Source organism: Schistocerca nitens, chromosome 3 (assembly GCF_023898315.1).
Source record: "Schistocerca nitens isolate TAMUIC-IGC-003100 chromosome 3, iqSchNite1.1, whole genome shotgun sequence".
In the NCBI taxonomy this organism is placed as follows: Eukaryota; Metazoa; Arthropoda; class Insecta; order Orthoptera; family Acrididae; genus Schistocerca; species Schistocerca nitens.
In genome coordinates this window covers 447,007,074-447,031,827 of record NC_064616.1, presented here as the reverse complement: position 1 = coordinate 447,031,827, position 24,754 = coordinate 447,007,074, and the positions used below count along the sequence as shown (strand labels likewise).

Below are 24,754 nucleotides of genomic sequence, written 5' to 3'. Positions count from 1 at the left end.
GTCCATGAAAGGTGCCTCTCCCAGAGCAGTCATTCCTGCCAAGTTACAGTGTGAGGTTCTATGCCTTCTCCACCAGGGCCATTGCAGAGTTTCGTGCACTAAATTGTTAGCTAGGAGACATGATTTTAACCAGGGATTGATGGCAAAATTGTCCGTTTTGTCATGGCTTGTGAACAGTGTGCCCAGCAACAGGCAACTCCCTGGGAATCCCTGTCCACTGGCCCTCTCCCCACCAAGCATGGGAATGTGATTCATGTAGACTTTGCAGGTCCCTTCTTGAATTCCTATAGGCTCTTGGTTATGGATGCATTTTTCCTATTTCCTTACATTCTCCTATGTGCGTCAATGTCAGCTGAGATCACCATTCACATGCTTTCGAAGGTTTTCTCTATTGAGGAGTTGCCTTGTACCTTAGTTTCCAATAATGGGTCCCAGTTCATTTCTCACACCTTTCAATTGTTTTGTTCCCATCACAGCATTTATCATGTTATGTCTCTGCCATTTCACCTTCGATCAAATGGCAAGTCAGAATGGCAAGTACATAAGTTCAAGTCCAAAATGAAAAAGTTTGTTGTGGATTCTTCTCTGGACACTGCCGTTCTCTGTTTTCTGAGCACCTATTGCTTCACGCCTGTGGGGGAGTGGAGCCTAGCTGATTTGCCTCACAGCCAGCAGCTATGCATGCTCCTCCACATTCTGTGGCCACTGCCACACCTGCTGTGCTCGGAGTCATCTGGCTGCTTCACACTGGGACCACTGGTGTGGGTGCAACAGTTTGGTCACCAGACCAAGTGGATACCGACCACTGTTGTCCGCCACCAGAGATGCTGTCTTTGTGACATCTGTATGGGTGATGAGCTGGTGCCATGCCACTCTGCTCAGTTGTGCCCCCACTCACCAGCAGAAGCTACGGGTTCACGAGTGCAGCCTCCATCACCGCAGCTCACCTCACCGTAATCTGCCTCGAGCCCGGCATCACCTGCTTTTTAGGTTCCAGCTTCTCAACACAGGGTGCCAGTCCATCTCTATCATCGGGTCCATTACCACAGCCTGCTGTTCCAGTCAGTCACGGCAGAGACTGCATTGCACACGTGCTTCCCACAGGTGGCCTCCAGCAGCCTGCCCGCAGTTGCCGGCTGATTCAAGCAGACGTGTTGTGACACCACACTCGATGCACTCATATTCACGCACACTAATAGAAGGATACATTCCACTTCTGCATCATGTGAAGTGGGTGCCCAGACAATGCAGGGGATGCTGGCAACCCGATGAGAGACACACCCATTGGACCCAGAGTGGCAGCCGCTGGTGCTGACAGGGGTACAGGACAATGTGCCGGGTGGGCACCAGAGCATAGGGTCGGAATGCGTGAGGATGCTGGCATGCCCGAGGGTGGTGGACTTGCGCGGCATCCAACAGCAGCACCAGAGATGAGGATTCCATTACCATTTCTGCACTGACGTCAGCAAGCAGCTCCCAGTGCAGAGCAGAAAGGGCTGGACCCACCAGTGACAATGCCTGAGACAGTGCTGGAAAGAGTGCCAATGTAGAGTATCTGCTGATGACTTGCGCCTACATATGTGCAGAGCAGTGTTGACTGACAGTATGCTCTTCCAGTTGCCCCACTCACATCATTCGTTCTGTGTCTTGTTATGCGTGGGATCACAAGAGGCTTATTTCTGTTATTCTTCAGAGGTTTGTGAATAAAGCCATATTTGTGTTATTTGGATTAGTTTCGTGTATTACTTGGTTACTACCATAGCTGTCCCATAAAAATATCATTTTAGAACAACTTTTGAATCAAAAGCCTGCAACACAGCAATTAAGGTTTATTTTAAATCCTGCATAAAATTTTACTACACATTTTATGAGTTAATGTACTGATGAGATATAAAAAAAGGAATTAATTGAAGTGATTGCTGTGAATAATTTCAAGAAGAGAGAGAGAGAGCAAAATTTTGAAATTCATGTTCATCTTGAAGCAAACATGTTTCTTAGGCAAAAGCAAGATAATGACCAAGCAGATTTTACTTACATTTAAATCGAATGGAATATCTTCCCAAACAATCAACCTTAAAATAGACCTTTGAAATAATAAATGTAAATGTCATGTGACTAGGGCCTCCCGTCAGGTAGACCATTCGCCAGGTGCAAGTCTTTCGATTTGACGCCTCTTCAGCAACTTGTGCGTTGATGGGGATGAAATGATGATTAAGACAACACAACACCCAGTCCCTGAGCGGAGAAAATCTCTGACCCAGTCGGGAATCGAACAAGGGCCCTTAGGATCGACATTCTGTCACGCTGACCACTCAGCTTTGAAATAATGTATTTTGCTTGTTCACTTTCAACTAATGAGGCTACTTGTAATATCTTCATAAATTAGTTGTCTTAAAATATCACCTTCAATACCGAGTGAAGCCAAAATTTCACACTTTACCATAGTATCACATCATGAGTCTGTATGCTATCTGGCAGATGCTGTAGAGTTAAAAGTATGTAAGTTGCCCAAATAAAATTATCTCAGAACTGGTTTTCTCCAGCTTTAAGAGCTGAACCCACATCTGGAGGCAGGAATTAAAATAATTTTGGGTCTTGGTTTTGATGTTATGAGGTACAAAGGCTTTTTGCAAGAACAAACTCATTTCAAACTGCCAAAATTTCATTAACAATTCATTTACAAGTCTTCAAAATTTTTCCAGTTTCAGTGCCACATATTGGACTGGGCACCACTGGGCATTTGATGCTAAGGAGAATGGGGTTTGAGAGAGAAGTGTAACTTCTTTCATATCAGATGTCCACTGAAAACTCCAGCTTAAGAGCCCTTACAAAATAGTATTGTCTATGTCTTTTATAATTATAAGGGGACCTGTATCATAGTATTCAAAGACTTTCTTATTTTAACTTTTTGTGTTGTATTTCCCTAGGCTGCAGCCATAGATTGTCTAGCATGTAAATGCAGCCATGGTGTCACCATTTGACTGCCAACATTGGCTACTGGATACTCTAGAATCATAAATATTCCACCCAATGGTTTTCTGAGTGGAAGCAGCTACTTCAAACACTGCTGTAGGACTCATCAAGCAGTGACTGTGAAAAGCCTATTGCCTTTTTGTTTTGACATGTTTCTATGGTGCTAACATGACAATGACTTCATGAATTAGTGATGGAATGTACGGTACATCACATGATGCACCTCAGATATTACACTGGTGGGATAAGCCCTGCCTTTCCATGTCACATGCCACATGAGATTGATCTGGCTGTTTTGCACAGTGATTAAATTCAAGTTTTTCAGCTATAATGTGTGTTTTCTGACTGTAGTGTTTCATGAGTGAACCACAGACAAAACAGAATTTTGGACCACTATGATCATCCAGTGGCTGCAACGTTTATGCCAGTTCATGTAAGTGACTATTAGAAGATAACAGTGTGACATACTGCTAGAATGTGTGTGGAACGGTACTTATCTTGCAACAGAGTAAGAAACACCATAAATAAATATGCTGGTTTCTTCTGCTTTGTTAAAGGCAGAAAATGGCACTGGCTATTGTGGTGATCTTGCTGACTGTTTTTGTTGCTGCTGCAACAGTTGTAACTGTAGCCTATTTGTATCTTGCTGGACTGATTCTTGCAGCAGCAGTATTTCTCGCTGTTGTTGATATTGCTTTGTTACTTGGTTTTGGAACTGCTTCTGCTTTTGTTACAACTGCTGTTTTCACAGTGAAAGAAATTGTGGATCCTTAGTGAACACATTGCACAGTGATGGCAAGCTTCATCACCAATCCACTATTAGTGACAATAATATCGCTTGAGCATGATAACTACATGGAAACACAAAGCTGCAATAGTCACTATTCAAGCCAGCAAGGAAAGTGCTAGACTGAATTGACAGATCAACTGAACTCCAGTAACAAACCAAAGCTATGACAAGCCAAAGTTCCTAGTATGAGCAGAGAACTCACAAGAATGAATCAAATAACAGAGCTGGATAAAAAAAACGGGTACTGGAATGTCACATTACAAAGAGCTTTGTTCACTACACTGTGCCAAAATATTTAAAGCAGCTCCAATAACTCTTCTTTAGCCTTACACAGTTTTATTCAGACATAGTTTTTGCTGAGCAGAAAGGTTAGGCTAGTAACACACCAACAGACAATGAACAGGAATGCTAATAATAAATAAACTACTGATGGGCAGTCAGACAACAAGTAACCCAAAATTAAGAATGCTTTATTTCGATAAAAATAACTTGTTAATTGACATTGTATCCCTTCAAACCAAGTTCCTCCAATGAGATCATTCAACATCCTGTGCATACTGTCTACCATTGGCAATGTGCCCCAGGAAAGTGAGAACACTTACAGTGTCATGCACAGCAGCTAATGTACTCATTAGCCTGTGACATGCTTGACTATCTACAGTTGCAGGGGCATCGGCATGTTTTGCCCACACTGATAGCCAGCATCATGTCTGACCAAGCCTTAATGTGCAGTTGACAGCTGCTGTGGCTTCAAAGTGGCATGTAACACACATCAATTAACAATGTGTGTGTAATCTTTTAGAATGCACTAATACAAGAATCATATCATGTGAATTTGAGCCAAGCATTGTTAAACCCAAGTAGCAGTGATGCATTCTTGTGCTTGTGTGCCATGAGATTAGCTGTCCTTACATGTGACCTCTCTGATGTTCAATTTTTATCTTTGCCATCACTTATAAGTAATATGCTTTTAGTTATCTTCACCAAATGATATTGTATTTTTAACATTCATGAATAAAAGTTAATCTACTCCATGCCATCATTAACAAGATTAATGAGCTACACAGCAATACACAGATTTTGGAACTTACTCTCTCAGCAGTTCTGAATGTACGTACCGTATGCAGTACAATAACGTGCTCACATATCACAGCACACGAGCATTTTTGCCAAGACAGAAGACGCTGTTAAGCCATACTTAAAAGACTTTAGCTCAGGTAAGTGTTCCCAGTTCACAACTGTGAGTAACAACAAGCTCTACAAGAGAGCCACAGCCACAGTTCAAAGCAATGAGATATCTGTGCATTATTTCCAAAAGTTCATCCAGACAATGATCACAGTTTGAAGTAATCCACTGTATCCAGCAGTTCATCCACACTGCACCTGCAGTTATGGGCCCTGGTCTATATATCCACCCACCCACAAATTTGGTTTGTGGTAATGGAGAACATATTTTGGCAACAACAAGTAACCAATGATCATGAGAAATTTACTTTGGTCATAAGCAATTTGGACCAATAAACCACAGCACTGGTGTTGGACATTATAGTGCACCCACTACCAGACAAATTACAACAAGAAAAATGAGTTAATTTCTTGCTATATAAAATCCACTGACCTCAGAGTTACACAAGTAATATATCAGGACAAACATGGCAACAATACTCATCAGAGTTCTAGCAACATCTACACAATCTAGTAGACAGCTCCAAAGTTTCTGACATTTTCTTACTTTAAATTTTGCAGCACCAACTACCAACACAAGTGCAGACAGCATTGGCAATATGTTCCATTAATCAGATGACTAATTGCTGTAGATAGGTCACCGATAAAGTCTATGTGACACTTGAGTTGCAACAACAATTGCCATGACAACACCAGCCCTCTGGTAGGCAGAAACTGACAGATGCCTTCTCAGCTCATGTGAGGAGACATCTCCATATTGTGCAGCTGTTATGACACAATACCCCCTGAGTGTTTCTGAGTAGATCCAAAGCTTGCAAACTACAGTGGAGGCCCTGGTAGTATAGATGTGCATGCAGCAGCAACTAAAGGGTGCCAGTATCGATCCCAAGACCAGTTCAAACCAGCTTCATGAACAATGATGTGAGTGAGACAACACCAATGGGATATGTTGGTATCACAAATGTTTTGGGCAACATGCTCCAAAGTGTAGTTCACCATACAATTTCTCAAACAGCCAGTGCACCCATAGTGTCAGTAGAGTATCAGGGACCACAGTTTGCTCTATTTGTGAGGTATTACACAAAATCGACAATGTGTACACATCTGAGAAACACACCTGCACTTCTCTCAGACAACCTGTTTCACTGTGTGCATGCAGAGTTGTTCCCAATCACACTTCCAGGACGCTGATGAACCCCAATGAACAGTCAGCAGATACACCTGTGCCACAGGCAGCAGCTTCAATGCTGCCAAGACGTCCATCTCACATAAGAGGTGCTGTGCGGCAGTGATGCATTTTTGTGCTTGTATGTCATGAGATTAATAGTCCTTACATATAACTGCTCTGATGTGCATTTTTTATCCTGCCATTACTTGTAAGTTCTTTGCTTTTAGTTATCTGTCTTCAGCAAATGCTCTCTTACTTTTAATGTCCACAAATCAAAGTTAATGTTGTACATTCAAATGTTATGTCCAATGTGGGTAGCTGGCCACTGTGGCCGAGCAGTTCTAGGTGCTTCAGTCCGGAACTGTGCTGCTGCTATGGTCGCAGGTTCGAATCCTGCCTTGGGCATGGATGTGTGTGATGTCCTTAGGTTAGTTGGGTTTAAGTAATTCTAAGTCTAGGTGACTGATGACCTCAGATGTTAAGTCCCATAGTGCTTAGAGCCATTTGAACCATCCAATATGGGTAAATTAAGAGGCCACACCCTCTTACTGCAAAAGACAAATTATCAACAGGCAAGCCATGTAGTTTGAGTGCTGCATCATGTCACAAACCAAGATATTTGCTGAGAGTGTTGCCTGGAAAAGGCTATCATTAGGACTGAAGAACACACATTTTGAATTCTGAGAAAATCATAATTTAAATCTTGTTAGTGGTGTCTTCTTGATGTAACTTTTATTTTTTGATTTTTACAGATATTGATGAATGTCTCATTGGAAATGTGTGTCGTGGCCCAGATGACAACTGTCTGAATACCAGAGGAAGTTATCAGTGCAACAGAATAGTTTGTCCTCCTAATTTTGTAAGAGACACAGAGCATAAGAAGTAAGTATATTTGATAACAGAAATGAGAGAGTACATCTGGCTTGTTACATTTCAAATTTTCCTGCTTGGAGTAGTATTCAGATATGATTCCATTCAACACTATGTCTCATTGTGTTATGATGACTTATTTATTGCCTGTCAAGAAGCATTATTTTGTCAAACAAGTTATTGAGCACGCTGAACCATATAACATAATTTCAGTCTTTGTTAGCAATACAGTCACATACGTTCTTTTGTATATGTAAAAGCTTTACAAGAACTTTACAGGGGAATATAGGTATTTCTTTTTCAAACATCAGTGTGGGAATATGTGAACCATTTCCTGATTCCTAAGTAGAATTGTTTGTTCCAGCTGTTACAATAAGTTGAAGTTGTGATGAAGTATTGCACTACTATGTAAAAATTTTAAAATGCTGATAAATTACTATATAGTGCTTTTTTCTCTCTTTTTGTAGAAAAATATCAGTGGGCATGAGAATGTATCAACTATAGAAATGAATGAACGCATTAGATTACTTTAATATCAGATCCTTAAGATAAAATATGATGTGCTACGTGCATTCCCTAGGTTTTGAAAATTTCACTATTGTCATTTTTTTTTTTTACATTATATGTTACCCTCTGTTTCCCTTATCACCTTTTTATTGTTATTCTCTTGAAGGCAATATCTTTCACCTACAGCCCTTCTCAATCTCAACATTACTTTCCTATAATTCTCTTACTGATGAAGTATCAGATTCTTTATGTTTCATGTTCATATAAGGTCATTTTGCAGAAAAATACTTACTGAAGAGGCTTCCATTCAGTCTTAATATATTTCTCTTTTTCAGAAAAACTTCTTTTGCTATTGCCAGCCTACATTTTATATCCTCTTCACTTCTGCCATCTTCACTTATTTCATAGCACAAGTGCCGGCCGGAGTGGTCGAGCGGTTCTAGGCGCTTCAGTCTGGAACCGCGCGACCGCTACGGTCTCAGGTTTGAATCCTGCCTCGGGCATGGATGTGTGTGATGTCCTTAGGTTAGTTAGGTCTAAGTAGTTCTAAGTTCTAGGGGACTGATGACCTTAGAAGTTAAGTCCCATAGTGCTCAGAGCCATTTGAACCATTTTTTTCATAGCACAAGTAGCAAAACAGTTCTACAGCTTTTCATGCCTAATTTCCTAATTTGATCCCACCACATCACCTGATTTAATTCAGCAGTATCCCATTACCCTTGTTTTACTTTTATCTGTGTTCATATTATAGCTTCTTTTCAAGACACTATTAAAATTACCATCTAAATCTTTTGCTTCTCTGGCACAGGTACTATGTCATCAGCCTACCTTTATGTTTTGCTTTCTTCTCCTTGAATTTTAATTTATTTTTCAATGTTTTCCTCAGTTTTCCGCATTAATGATCTGTAAACAAATTTAATAGCAATGGGAATGGATTAGAACTCTCCCCCTCACATATCAACTGCTACCTCCATTTCCTGTCCTTCAACACTTGTAACTTCAGTTGAGTTTTGGTACAAGTTGTAGATAACCTTCACTCTCTATATTTATCTCTGATAACTTAGTAAATTTGAGAATGTGTTTTCAAATCATTTGTGTAAAGGTACAAATGCTGTAAATATCTACATCTACATCTATACTCTATAAACCACTATTAAGTGGTTTGTTGGGGGTTATGTGGGGAAGTGGTTTGTCTTTCTTCAGACTATCTTCTAAAACAAATTCATAGAGTCAATATTGTCTCCTCTGTTCTTACTTTTCTTTGGAAGACAAACTGATCTTCACCCAGGTCTACTTCTATGAGATATTCCAGTCTTCAGTCTTCTGTATATAATGCGAGTTAGCATTTTGCTGCCATGGCTTATTTTACTGATTGTTCAGTAATAAGCACACCTGTTAGCACCTTCAGCCTCTGGTATTGAGATTATTACACTCTTCTTGAAGTTTGAAAGTATTTTGCCAGTTTCATATATCCTGCATACTAGGTGGAACAGCTATGTCATTGTTGGTTCTCCCAAAGATCTTAGCAATTCTGAGGAATCTTGTATACTCCAGGAACCTTGTTTTGATATATGTCTTTCAGTGCTCTGTCAAATTATTCTTGCAGTTTTGCTCTACCCATCTTGACTTCACCCAATTCTTCTTCCCTCTCTGTAATATTGCCATTAAGTTCCTTTCATTTTTATTCCACTTTTATAAATCCCTGCCACATTTCAGCCTCTAGTGGTTTTTATACTGGTTTTCCATCTAAGCTCTGGTTATTTTTAAAGCTACTTCTCCATTTTCTTCAGTGGTTTCCTTAATTTTCCTGTTGAGGTACCTATCTTTTGTATAGTCATGCATGTTTGTATAGCTCTGCATTTCTCCTGTAGAATAGCTGTTCTGCTATTTTGTGATTTCTGAGTCTCACGTTTTAGACATCCATAGCCTTTTTTGCATAGCAATGTGTTATGTAATTATGTCAGTGTGTATGATTTTGAAAAGCTTGTCCCTCACCTTCAGCATGACAGTGCCAGACCACACATCAGTGCAGCGACATCTGCAACAATCCGACACCTTGGGTTTACTTCACTGTCATACAATCCTGACTTGGCTCCATGTGAGTTTCATCTGTTTCCAGAACTTAAAGAACCCATTTGAGGACTTCACTTTGATAGTTATGAAGTAGTGCAAGCAGAGGTGTGGTTGTGACTCCATCAACAAAGTCCAACATTCTGCAGTGATGGTACCAACAATAAGGTCTCTAGTTGGGAGAAATTTTCCAGGGCGACTATGTTGAGAAATAAATATATAGACATGAAGAATAAAATTGTAGGATGTTAATAAAGTTTGTTTTATTTAGAAGCTACAAGAATTTTCACGTAACAAATTCAGAGGCATTAGTTTCCAGCATGCCCTCATACATTTTCTTCTTTCATCGGCTAAATTTAATGTCTCCTGCCCTCCAGGAAAGTTGTAATGCACAGATTATTGTCAGAACTAAGAGCTAAGTGAAACCTGAAGCAGAAAGCTCTGAAATATTTTAGTGATGCATTGAATGTATATTGAAAAGACAGGTTAGACACCAAAGGAGGGGTAGTGTTCAGTCTAGTCAACAAAAATATTGTGTCTATTGAGGTCAAAATTGAGACTAACTGCGAATTATCTGGACACATGTACCAAACAGGTCTAGGTGAGCTCAAGTTGTTATCAGATGTTTCTAGCAGCCACCCAATTCCATCATGACAGTTCTAAAATTATTCAAAGAAAGTCTATGCCCAGTAGCACGGAAATTCCCAGATCATGCAGTATTAGTTGGAGGCAACTTTAACCTACTGAGTGTAGACTTGGAAATCTATGGATTCATTGCAGATGATATGGACAGGCAATCTTGTGAATTAATTTCGAACTCATTTTATGGAAACTGCATTGAGCAGCTAGTTTGACAGCCAACACACAATGGAAATATTTTAGATCTTGTAGTTTCAAAGAGGGCTTACCTTATTGATGGTGTTGATATAGAGACAGGGATTGGTGATCATGATACCATCATTGTAACAATGGTTACTAAAGTTAATAAATCCAAGCCTCGGAGAGTATTTTTGCAAGAAAGAGCAGATTAGCAGTTGTTAGCATCCCACTTGGAAAATGAATGGATGTCATTTAGTTTGAGCAAAATAAACATCAAGGAATTATGGGTAAAGTTTAAATGGGCTGTAAATCGCTCCCTAGAGAAGTATGTGTCACATAATTGGATTAAGGATGGAAAAGACCCACCATGGTTTAATAACAAAATTTAGAAATTGCTGAGGAAGTAGAGAAAGTTGCATTCTTGGCAAAAAAAGAATGTGCAAATGATGACAGGCAAAAGTTGATAGAAAATTGTATGTCTGTAGAGACATTGAGGCACAAAGCATAAAAAGATATTGCCAAGAACCCAAGAAAATTCTGGTCCTATGTAAAATCTCTAAGTGAGTCAATGGCTTCTCTCCAATCACTCATTGACTAGTCTAGTATAGCAGTAGAAGATAGCAAAAGGAAAGCCAAAAAGTACAATGTTTAAGAAATCATCCATGCAGGAGGCTGTTTGCTGAAGAAGCTTTGGTGTATGGAAAGGTGTCATTGTCAAGTGACTGTAGGAAGATACAAAGAATCAACAAATATGAGATGCTCTCTTTCACTGAAAGTGAAATTGAGCCACTGCAACTCACTTCACATGTTGGGGAACCTGCTGAGCCCTGTGTAAAGAGGAGGCAAACACAAAAGTATAAGGGTCTATTAATCATCAGCAGTTAAAACATACAGCAAGTAATGGTACCCCTTAGGAAAATGGCAGGAAGGAACACCACATGCACTCAGTGTGTGTGCTGGCGGTCTCATTCGGTATGTTGAAGAGACTATTCCAGTTAGTGTAAAGAAACTTCTAAAGAAATGGAGACTATTGCATAGTAGTTATAAAACAAAGCATCAGGCTATATACAGAGAGATGCTGAATGAAATGTGTTTGGCTGTCAAGGGAGAAATGTGTGAAGCTTTCAGTAATTACCATAATAGAAACTGGTATCAGTGACCATGAGGCAGTTGTTTCAACAATGATTATCAAAGTACAAAGGACAACTTAAACAAGTAGAAAGATTTATATGTTCAATAAATGAGATAAAAAGCAGCAGTGTCATATCTCAGTGCGGAAATAGACTTTTAGCATGGGACAGGAGCACATAGAGGAACTATGTAACTATAATGTGTCATAGATCCCTTGAACAAAAAACTGGGCCCAATAGTTGGAAGAAAGCTCTATCACACTCATCTGCAAGACAGGTTGTTGGAGTAATACACAAAACTGCTGTCCAATATCCTTGACATCTATTTGTTGTAGAATCTTAGAACATATTCTGAGCTCCAACATAATGAGGTATTTCATACAGAATGATGCTCTCTATGCCAATGAACATGGATTCCGAAAACACTGATCATGTTAAATTCAACTCTCACTTTTCTCACATGACTTACTGAATGCCTTGGAACAAGGCAGTCTGATAGACACAGTACTTCTCAGCCACAAAAAAAGCATTTGACTCAGTACTACATCAAAAGTATGATCGTAGGTGGTATCAAGCAATATTTGCGACTGGATCAAGGGTTTTTTGGTAGAAAGGAGCAAGTTATCTTGGATTGAGAGTCATCAACAGGTGTAGAGCTAACTTCAGATGTGCCCCAGGGTCATGCAGTAATCTGTAATGAAGCACTACATGAAAGAACCTGCATACATATTGAGTCAGATATTGATAAGATTTCAAAGTGGTGCAAAGATTGACAACTTGCATTAAATGTTCAGAAATATATAACTTTTCACTTCACAAAATGAAAAAAAAGTAGTATTCTATGACTATCAATGAGTCATCTACATCTACATCTTCATGATTACTCTGCAATTCACAATTAAGTGCTTGGCAGAGGGTTCATCAAACCACAATCATACTATCTCTCTACCATTCCACTCCCGAAGAGCGCGCGGGAAAAACGAACACCTAAACCTTTCTGTTCGAGCTCTGATTTCTCTTAGTTTATTTTGATGATCATTTCTACCTATGTATGTTGGGCTCAACAAAATATTTTCGCATTCAGAAGAGAAAGTTGGCGACTGAAATTTCGTAAATAGATCTCGTCGCTATGAAAAACATCTTTGCTTTAATGACTTCCATCCCAACTCGCGTATCATATCTGCCACACTCTCTCCTCTATTACGTGATAATACAAAACGAGCTGCCCTTTTTTGCACCCTTTCGATGTCCTCCGTCAATCCCACCTGGTAAGGATCCCACACTGGGCAGCAATATTCTAACAGAGGATGAACGAGTGTAGTGTAAGCTGTCTCTTTAGTGGACTTGTTGCATCTTCTAAGTGTCCTGTCAATGAAACACAACCTTTGGCTCGCCTTCCCCACAATATTATCTACGTGGTCTTTCCAACTGAAGTTGTTCGTAATTTTAACACCCAGGTACTTAGTTGAATTGACAGCCTTGAGAATTGTACTATTTATCGAGTAATCGAATTCCAACGGATTTCTTTTGGAACTCACGTGGATCACCTCACACTTTTCGTTATTTAGCGTCAACTGCCACCTGCCACACCATACAGCAATCTTTTCTAAATCACTTTGCAACTGATACTGGTCTTCAGATGACCTTACTAGATGGTAAATTACAGCATCATCTGCGAACAACCTAAGAGAACTGCTCAGATTGTCACCCAGGTCATTTATATAGATCAGGAATAGCAGAGGTCCCAGGACGCATCCCTGGTGAACACCTGATATCACTTCAGTTTTACTCGATGATTTGCTGTCTATTACTACGAACTGTGACCTTCCTGACAGGAAATCACGAATCCAGTCGCACAACTGAGACGATACCCCATAGGCCTGCAGCTTGATTAGAAGTCGCTTGTGAGGAACGGTGTCAAAAGCTTTCCGGAAATCTAGAAATACGGAATCAACTTGAGATCCCATGTCGATAGCGGCCATTACTTCATGCGAATCAAGAGCTAGCTGCGTTGCACAAGAACGATGTTTTCTGAAACCATGCTGATTACGTATCAATAGATCGTTCCCTTCGAGGTGATTTATAATGTTTGAATACAGTATATGCTCCAAAACCCTACTGCAAACCGACGTCAGCGATATAGGTCTGTAGATCGATGGATTACTCCTACTATCCTTCTTAAACACTGGTGCGACCTGCGCAATTTTCCAATCTGTAGGTACAGATCTATCGGTGAGCGAGCGGTTGTATATGATTGCTAAGTAGGGAGCTATTGTATCAGCGTAATCTGAAAGGAACCTAATCGGTATACAATCTGGACCTGAAGACTTGCCTGTATCAAGCGATTTGAGTTGCTTCGCAACCCCTAAGGTATCTACCTCTAAGAAACTCATGCTAGCAGCTGTTCGTGTTTCAAATTCTGGAATATTCCATTCGTCTTCCCTGGTGAAGGAATTTCGGGAAACTGCGTTCAATAACTCCACTTTAGCGGCACAGTCGTCGGTAACAGTACCATCGGCACTGCGCAGCGAAGGTATTGACTGCGTCTTGCCGCTTGTGTACTTTACATACGACCAGAATTTCTTTGGATTTTCTACCAAATTTTGAGACAATGTTTCGTTGTGGAACCTATTAAAGGCACCTCGCACTGAAGTCCGTGCCAAATTTCGCGCATCTGAAAATATTAGCCAATCTTTGGGATTTCGCATTTTTCTGAACTTCGCATGCTTTTTCCATTGCCTCCGCAACAGCATTCGGACCTGTTTTGTGTACCGTGGGGGATCAGTTCCATCTCTTACCAGTTTGTGAGGTATGAATCTCAAAATTGCTGTTGCTACTATATCTTTGAATTTAAGCCACATCTCGTCTACATTTGCATAGTCAGTTTGGAAGGAATGGAGATTGTCTCTTAGGAAGGCTTCTAGTGACACTTGATCCGCTTTTTTTGTTTCTGGTGGATTTGAAAGAAACGGTATTGAGCCTAGCTACAACGACCTTATGATCACTAATCCCGGTATCAGTCATGATGCTCTCTATTAGCTCTGGATTGTTTGTGGCTAAGAGGTCAAGTGTGTTTTTCCAATCATTTACAATTTGCATGGGTTCGTGGACTAACTGCTCGAAATAATTTCCAGAGAAAGCATTTAGGACAATCTCGGAAGATGTTTTCCGTCTACAACCGGTTTTGAACAAGTATTTTTGCCAACATATCGAGGGAAGGAGTCACAGTTGAAATTGGTTAACTGATACAAATATGTGGGTGTAACACTTTATACTGATATGAAATACAATGAGCAAATATGCTCAGTCTTGGGTAAAACAAATGGTAAACTTTGGTTTATTTGTTGAATACTGGTGAAATGCAGTCAGTCTAAAATGGAGACTGCTGACAAATTACTCATGTCTGAATTCTAGAATACTGTTCAAGTGTGTAGGACCCACACTTAACAGGGCTAACAGGAGGTATTTAAGGAATACAGAGAAGGGCAGTATGAATGGTCACACATTTGTTTGTTCCATGGGAGAGTGCCACAGAGAAGCTGAAGAAACTGAACTGGCCGACTCTTGAAGATAAATGTAAACTACCCTGAGAAACCTACTTACAAAGTTTCAAGAACTGACTTTAATGTATGACTCTAGGAATGTACTACAACCCCCTTTGATTAATAACAGCATGCATGGAGGCATTTAAACAATCATTCTTCCCAAACTCCATATATTAATGGAGTAGGAAAAAAACCTAATAACTGGTACAAAGGAACGTATCTGCTCTCATGCACTTCGCAGTAGTTTTTAGAGTATAGATGTAAATTAGTGGTGTACTGCTTGACACAGTCATGTCAAATTAAATATCTAGGTGTAATTAATGTTGCAAAGTGATACGAAAAGGTACAAGCATGTAAGGATTGTACAAGGTAAGGTGAAAAGTCAACTTCAGATCATTGAGAGAATTTTACTAAAGTGTGGTTTGTTTGTAAAGGATACCCTGTATAGACCACTAGTGTGACCCATTCTTGCATACTGCTTGAGTCTGGGATCCCCAGCAGGTGTGATTAAAAGAAAACATTGAAGCAATTCAAAGGCAAGCTGCTAGATTTGTTGCCAGTAGGTTCGTTCAACATATGAGTAGTACAGAAATGCTTCATGAACTCAAGTAGATTATGTACCTTTCATGGATCACTATTGAGAAAATTTACAGAACCAGCATTTGAAGCCAACTGCAGAATAACTGTACTACCACCAATGTACATTTCACATAGGGGGTATAACGATGAGAGAAATTAGGGATCGTATGGAGGCATATAGACATACTTCGTTCCCTTACTCTATGTGTGAGTGGAACAGGAAAACAAATGACTAGTACTGGTACAAGGTATCCTCTGCTATGCACCATATGGTAGCTTGTGCAGTATGTGTGTAGATGTAGATTAATTATTCATAGGTTTCAATGGAACCTTGTCTTTTCATCACATTGTTCCTGTACTACCTTCACTATGTCATCTCTCATACTTACTCATTCACCTTCTGTTGCATTGTTTTAACCTGTTTCACTTACTGTTGCCCAATGCTCGATTTAAAATTTCTAAAAACATTTTTTTCCTTTCAATTTATCCACATCCCATATCTTCAGTATCCTGTATGTCTTCAGTTTTAAACTGAAGTTCATAACCAATAAATTATGCTCAGAATGTTCCTGTAAACATTTAGCAGTTTTAAATTTGTTTCAGAACCCAAGTCTTAGCATTTTATAACCTATCTGAAACTATTCAGTGTCTCCAGGAGTCCTTCATGTATACAGTCTTCTTTCATGTTTCTCAAACCAAATGTTATCAATGATTAAATTTGCTGTGTGCAAAATTTTACCAGGCAGCTCCTCCTTCATATCTTCCTTCCAAGTACATGTTCCTGTTTTTCCTATACTCCCTTCCCACAGTCAAATTCCAGTCCCTTACTAAAATTATATACTGGTGTGCAAAACTGGTGTGAAAGTAACTTTCGCATGGTGTGTAACTGCCAAGTAACATGATCAATTAAACTTCAACCGTGGATAGAAAGAACTGCTACAGTATAGAACAGAAGGTAATTGAAAGAAATGCACCATGAGACAAACAGAAATGACACTTTTATTCCCAGACATTGCAAAAGGCGGGACCTGGTACTTAATAGGGTCCATGATCACCACAGACAGCAATGCCTGCTCTGCAACATGTTCCCATGCTGGCCACAAAACTGGTAAGGAGTTCTTGTGTTAGGGCATTCCATTCCTCCATCGGCACAGTTGACAACTGCTGGATGATCATTGGTGCATGTGGACATGCTGCAATACATGTCCCCAATGCATCCCACACATGTTTGATGGTATTTAAGGCTTTCCATTCTCTGAATATCCTCTCATTCAAAGAGCTTCACCTGTGCTTTTTGATGCTGTCACACATTATCATCCATAAAAAAGAAGTAAGGATTGAATGCACCTCTGACACACATGGGTAAGGAGTACAATGTTACACTAAATGTTGCCAGTGAGTATCATGTTCAAAGTTCAGAGATCAGTGAACTCATTCAACTATGCTTCCACACACAATAAGACCTAGACCACCAAAATGACCATGTTCGACAATGTCCCTGGGTGCACTCTGTGTTCCCACCTCTCGTAGTATGAGGGTACATCCAGAATCACTACTCAGGTTGAATCTCCTTTCATCTGCTCTCATCACGTTTGGTGCCTTCAATGTGCGTATGTCACAAGTACACAACATTCTGGTCATCAGACAAAGAGACCACCCTCATGCAGTCTCCATGCCACTGTGGAGCATGAGATTGTATGCTTTGCAGTTCTGTTAAATGTATTGCACCCACTGTTTGATGTGCCTTCTGCTGTAGTTGATCATGATTGGCCAGCTCCTCTTTTTCAGGCAGCAGTGTCTGTGGTTGGGAATGTTCCCCATGCATGTGAAACAATGCTGTGAGCAAAACCAAACCCTTCTGCTACACTTGTCAGACTTACCCATCTTCCAGTTTCTCAATTATCCTTGCCCGTATGAAGTCATCGATATGTTGTCTCCAGGCCATGCTGTAATGAAGAACACCACCGCAGTGCACTGTAACTGTTCACTGATTGAGACACACTGTATTTTCCTGTTCCTTCAACTGGCTCACTTTCGTGCAGACCTCATGCCATGTGATGTCCAACTTTCTGTGCATAAATGGAAGACCTCTGGAAACATGCTCCCACACTGTCATTCATTTCCACTGAGTTGTTAATATATTATGTTACTTTATCTATCTCATCCTTAAGTTTTACCATGCAGTGTATTTTCTTCTCCCTTAGCTATCTGATTAATTTCTTTTATCTCATCCTACATGTTTTCAATCTTCTTATAATCTGCAGATCTAGTCAGCATACACACCTGTTCTGCTGTGAAGGGTTGGGCTTTGTGTCCATCTCATCTGTGATAATCTTTTCCCTCTGCTTTTTGTAGTATTTCATTCCCACTCCTTTTTGTTGTCTATTATCAGAGCTTCTCCTGCATTATTCATACTTTATTATCTGTTGATATCCCTATAATCATCTGACCATAAATCCTGTTCTTCCAGACACCATACTTTATTAATTTTCTCAGTACCAAATCTCATTCTATTGATTTCTTTTCTCAGGTTCTCTAACCCACCCTTACAATTAAGGAATCTAACATTACATACCCTGATTTGTAGAAAGCCATTCTTCCGGTGGTTACATCGTCCTGAGTAGTCGATGCTGGAGCGAGCTGCATGTCCTCAGACAATACAATGGATGTAGTATATCCTTTCATATCTAAGTAAATTAATTCATCAGAAATTAATTTAAATTTGTATTTAGTTTACCTCTTCTGATAGCGACCTATTATTTCAGTGCCACTTCCTCCTTAATCATTTAGTTACTTTTATTGAAGCCCTTCCCTCTACCAATTCTTGATCACTGCTTAAGAAAAATACAACCTCTCAGGGCAGTACGTATTATTTTGCATTGTCAGCAACTATTCCTGTCATTGACCAGTCTGCTCCTTTCAATTAGTCTGTCATTTGCTGAAGCCTGCAGATGGCCATGGTAGGCAGCCTGGTTTACTGTGACTATGATCACCCTTAGGAAAGGCATACCATGTGAAACAAGTCAATCACGGTGCCCTAGAAAAGCCAGTTGAGATACCCAATGGTAGGATGTAAGCAATGAGTTGACATTACACTGTAAAGTCTGGGAATTCAGTCACAGGCATATATCTCTTCATGACAAACATGCCCCTCAACATACAGTCAAAATAAAGAGAGCAAAGAGAGCTCCTCCTACACAACAGGCTGTGGAACTGTCATATGATGAGTAGGTGAGACTGTATTAACAGAAGATTCAATAAAATCCAGTACTTGAGCTTTATGAAGTAGGCAGAAAAGTCGGGAACAAAGTGAAGCAAAATGTGTACAATGCCAAAAGCATTTATGCTTGTTCTGTTGTATGCAACAAGTGAAATCCTGTGCACCTTTAGCATAAAAAAGCAAAGTCTGATTTTTTAATCTTCCGCACATGAAGTTGATTTTTTTCTCTGCACTCAAATAGCAATAAATTTTCAACCACATAGTAGTACTTTGATAACATTCGCACTTTCTGTACAACGTGTTTCTAGACATACAGTATAGAAAGCAGTTGTCATGAGAATCTCTTATAAGGCCCTAGGTATTGATGGAGTGAGTATAAGAGTCATTAAAACTTCACCAAAATTATTATTCTGCTTCTAACATACATATTCAGTTCTCTCTTATTAGTGGTACTTAACCTACTGAATGGAAACAAAGCTTAATTAGACCAACATCCGAGGAATGATAATCCTAAAACACCAGGTAACTGTTGGCCAATCAGCATATTATCTACAATATTTAATGCCTTGGAGTATGCTGTTCATGAACGGCTGATGAACTGCCGTAAAATTTACAACATCCTTGATAAATATTAATGAGGCTTCTGGAAACATCATATCACAGCAACTGCATTAATCAAATTGACAGATGACTTCAAATATGCCATGGACTGACTTGAAGTGATAGTTTTAACACTGCTTGATGTCATCAAGGTTTTTGATACTTTTTACTTTGATCTATTACTTATGAAAATAAAAACAGATGATTTTCTCAAACAGTTCAGTACTGTAGTTTGACAGCTAACTTAAAAGCAAATATCAACAAGTTGTCTGTGGGTTGAAGAAGTCTTCAAGCAGGAATTTGCATAGAGGAGTCTCATAAGGTTCAGTTTTTAGTCCACTGTTTTTCTCACTGTATATAAATGACATTTCTTCTGTGGCATATTCTTATAACTATCACTTACATGCTGATGATACACAGTTGTATGAAAGCAGCAACAATTTGAACATTCTGCTGCTGTACCAGATAAGAACCTTTGATCAGTATCTTGATGGACATAAAACTTTTGTCTTAAACTAAACCCAAATAAGTCACACTGGAAGTTAACTAGTAAACGTTTTCATGAAACAGTTCTTTTATGAAACTTTCTGGTAGATTAAGTGGTGGTATTTGAACACGAAACCTTTGCCTTTAATGAATGAGGGATCCAGTCAGTATTCATGACCAACCCGCATAGTTTTACCTCCCCCCAATAATTTGCCAGGTAAAGCCAAAGGTTCTGGATTCAAGCCCTGACTGGCACACAGTTTCAATGTGCCAGGAAGTTTGAAGTACGTGTGCGCTCCACTGCAGAGTGAAAATTCATTCTTGTCCCTTTTGTGCTTTTTTTGTGTATTCAATTTGCTTAGAAAAAAGATAAAGAGTTCATGTTAATATTGGATGATAACTGGAAAGAAAAAAATGTTATACCATGCAGGAAATCTAGTTGCAGCACAAGATACAGTATGTCCTGCACCCTGCCTCTGACTATGTATAGCACTAAATCCATCTACTTCTCAGTTCCAACCATATGAGTCTTGAGCATAGTTCCCAATAACCTATGTTTGATCCAAAATCACACTGTATTCAGGAGGGGGATTAATGCTTATCATGTTATAATCAGTATGGTTTCCCTCTCATCGATCCCTCTAACAGCAAACTAATATATCTCCCAAGTTGTAAACAGCATTCATGCTTTCCTCATGGCCTTCTATTTCTGTTTTCTTTCTTTCATTTAATCTGCTAAATTTACCCTATTACTTCTTAATCTTCTCCTGACAATTCACCTCCTCCATTTATGATACCTTCTGCACTGCTGCCATGCACTTCATATTCAAAATGAATGTAATTGGGGCAGTATTTATGACAATGTTAATAATACTAACAACAGTGAAATGCCATATATTCATTACCATACTTATTATTATTATTATTATTATTATTACTATGTATAGCATATGTATTATGCGTACTGTAATGTTAACTGATGAAGGAGATGTGGTTAGGTGTAAGAGAGAGCCTGAAGACCGTAAACTTTACAAGTGAAATAAATGCATAAAAATTAATAACCCAATCATTTTTAAAATATGCAGTTCACACTTCTGCGTGACACCATTATTAAATTGGCTTAGCTTTGTGATATTCTACTGTACCTCTGTATGACCAGAGACAAATTTAGTGTTCAAACATTTGAAGAACCCATTACAATAAAATGAATTTTTTAAATATTTCTTAAAGGCACAACAAAAATAGTGGAAAACTGAAAATATTGTTAGTTAATGAAATATGTTAGGAATTTGGAAGTTCATATGTATGAAGCACAAAAATAGAATATATTTTTTGTCAATACCAGAAGTTCTTTATTCATAATCAATGAAAACTATGTTGATATTATATGAAAACTTTTTTTTGTTTTACAGCCGATGCAAGCGAGCCCAGTTTCTGTGTCATGAATCCGATATAGAATGCATTCGCTTGCCAATGACATACTCTTTCAACTTCATAACATTTGTATCTAACATTCCAATACCACAAGGGCATCTAGATTTATTTACAATGCGAGGAATATATTCTACTGCAACAGTCAGTTTTAAAATGGAACTACTAGATGCAAGAGCACCTGAAGGAATTCCAAAAGCTACAAAGGATTACTTCCGTCTACGGCGAACTGCAGTTAACCAAGCTGTAATCTCCTTGATACGCTCAGTGGCAGGTCCTCAAGAAATTGAACTCCAGCTTACAATGGAGCTGTATCACAATGGACTCTTCTCTGCATCTGCAGTCGCAAGGTTATTTATAGTAGTTTCTCAGTATGAATTTTAATTTTAGCATTGTGAACCTGACAAATATTTGCTGCAACTAGCGCCACCTTCATTTGAATTACATTGGGCAATTATTTTATCAATTGTGAAAGGTGTAGTACTATAAAAACTTTAAATTTTATGTGAATAACATGGCTTGAATCACAAATGTACTCTACTCTGAATAATAAAAAAAGAGTTTGGAAGAAGATGACTTAGAATCAGGTGGAGAGATTAGTATGCAAGTGTTGTATGAGTAACTAAGTATTTGAATTTATTTCTGTAAAGATCATCACTTCATGATTTTATTACATTGGTGTAAATAACAATAATTTGTATAGCAACATTTTCATAAGAATTTCCTCAATGTGAACATCTGTAATTTTAATTATACACTGTAAAAATTAAACAAGAAAAAAAGAAAAAATGAATACTGTATTGAGTGGTATATTGTTTTTCTCGGTTTTTACTATTTTCCACTAACATTTTCATGCTGCCACTATAATAATAATAATAATAATAATAATAATAATAATAATTATTATTATTATTATTATTATTATTATTATTTCTTTCCTTTCTCAGACCTTAGGTCTGGTTCGAAATGAAAGTGACGTGGCGGACCTTGATCAAGCGTGACTTCCTTTTAACTGTACGGTATATGTTACATTGCGTTTAGGAACTTTCGGGTAATTGAACATGTATCAATAATTACAGATTTCTGTAGTTGTATATATATATATGTTTGGATGTAGCTGTATTGCGTTGATGTACTGGTGGATATTGTGTGGTATGACTCCTGTAGTTGATAGTATAATTGGTATAATGTCAACTTTATCCTGATGCCACATGTCCTTGACTTCCTCAGCCAGTTGGATGTATTTTTCAATTTTTTCTCCTGTTTTCTTTTGTATATTTGTTGTATTGGGTATGGATATTTCGATTAGTTGTGTTAATTTCTTCTTTTTATTGGTGAGTATGATGTCAGGTTTGTTATGTGGTGTTGTTTTATCTGTTAGAATGGTTCTGTTCCAGTATAATATTTATTCATCATTCTCCAGTACATTTTGTGGTGCATACTTGTATGTAGGAACGTGTTGTTTTATAAGTTTATGTTGTAAGGCAAGCTGTTGATGAATTATTTTTGCAACATTGTCATGTCTTCTGGGGTATTCTGTATTTGCTAGTATTGTACATCCGCTTGTGATGTGATCTACTGTTTCTATTTGTTGTTTGCAAAGTCTGCATTTATCTGTTGTGGTATTGGGATCTTTAATAATATGCTTGCTGTAATATCTGGTGTTTATTGTTTGATCCTGTATTGCAATCGTGAATCCTTCCGTCTCACTGTATATATTGCCTTTTCTTAGCCATGTGTTGGATGCGTCTTGATCGATGTGTGGCTGTGTTAGGTGATGCGGGTGCTTGCCATGTAGTGCCTTCCCCTTCCAATTAATTTACTTTCTTCGTATCTGTTGATGTTATGTGATCTAAAGGGTTGTAGAAGTGGTTATGAAATTGCAGTGGTGTAGCCGATGTATTTATATGAGTGATTGCTTTGTGTATTTTGCTAGTTTCTGCTCGTTCTAGAAAGAATTTTCTTAAATTGTCTACCTGTCCATAATGTAGGTTTTTTATGTCGATGAATCCCCTTCCTCCTTCCTTTCTGCTTAATGTGAATCTTTCTGTTGCTGAATGTATGTGATGTATTCTATATTTATGGCATTGTGAACGTGTAAGTGTATTTAGTGCTTCTAGGTCTGTGTTACTCCATTTCACTACTCCAAATGAGTAGGTCAATATTGGTATAGCATAAGTATTTATAGCTTTTGTCTTGTTTCTTGCTGTCAATTCTGTTTTCAGTATTTTTGTTAGTCTTTGTCTATATTTTTCTTTTAGTTCTTCTTTAATATTTGTATTATCTATTCCTATTTTGTGTCTGTATCCTAGGTATTTATAGGCATCTGTTTTTTCCATCGCTTCTATGGAGTCACTGTGGTTATTCAATATGTAATCTTCTTGTTTAGTGTGTTTTCCCTTGACTATGCTATTTTTCTTACATTTGTCTGTTCCAAAAGCCATATTTATATCATTGCTGAATACTTCTGTTATCTTTAATAATTGGTTGAGTTGTTGATTGGTTGCTGCCAGTAGTTTTAGATCATCCATGTTTAGCAAATGTGTGATTTTGTGTGGGTATGTTCCAGTAATATTATATCCATAATTTGTATTATTTAGCATGTTGGATAGTGGGTTCAGAGCAAGACAGAACCAGAAAGGACTTAATGAGTCTCCTTGGTATATTCCACGCTTAATCTGTATTGGCTGTGATGTGATATTATCTGAATTTGTTTGGATATAAGTGTGGTTTTCCAGTTTTTCATTTCTATGTTTAGAAACTGTATCAATTTAGGATCTACTTTGTATATTTCCAATATTTGTAGTAACCATGAGTGGGGTACACTATCAAAAGCTTTTTGGTAATCAATGTATGCGTAGTGTAGCGACCTTTGTTAAGTTTTAGCTTGATATGTCACCTCTGCATCTATTATCAGTTGCTCTTTACATCCTCGTGCTCCTTTGCAGCAGCCTTTTTGTTCTTCATTTATAATTTTGTTCTGTGTTGTATGTGTCATTAATTTCTGTGTAATGACTGAAGTTAATATTTTGTAGATTGTTGGTAGGCATGTTATGGGGCGATATTTAGCTGGGTTTGCTGTGTCTGCTTGATCTTTAGGTTTCAGATAAGTTATTCCATGTGTAAGTGTATCAGGGAATATGTATGGGTCTGCAATGTAACTGTTAAATAATTTATATCTAAAAACAAAGATGATGTGACTTACCAAATGAAAGCGCTGGCACGTCGATAGACACACAAACATACACACAAAATTCAAGCTTTCGCAACAAACTGTTGCCTCATCAGGAAAGAGGGAAGGAGAGGGAAAGACGAAAGGATGTGGGTTTTAAGGGAGAGGGTAAGGAGTCATTCCAATCCCGGGAGCGGAAAGACTTACCT

General features: G+C 38.6%; 1 protein-coding gene across 3 annotated transcripts in view; it reads left to right on the top strand.

Annotated features, from left to right (window-relative positions):
• Positions 1-22,153, top strand: part of LOC126248378 (fibrillin-1-like) — a 647,044-nt gene extending 624,891 nt beyond the window's left edge. For 2 of the 3 annotated variants that reach the window (XM_049949314.1, XM_049949313.1), the window contains 2 exons: positions 6,869-6,998; positions 21,355-22,153. In XM_049949314.1, coding sequence (XP_049805271.1) covers positions 6,869-6,998; positions 21,355-21,757 — 533 coding nt within the window. In that variant the 3' untranslated portion in view covers positions 21,758-22,153. The remainder of the gene's footprint in view (positions 1-6,868; positions 6,999-21,354) is intronic. The other variant, XM_049949315.1, reaches the window with a different exon arrangement.
• The last annotated feature ends 2,601 nt before the right edge of the window (positions 22,154-24,754 follow it).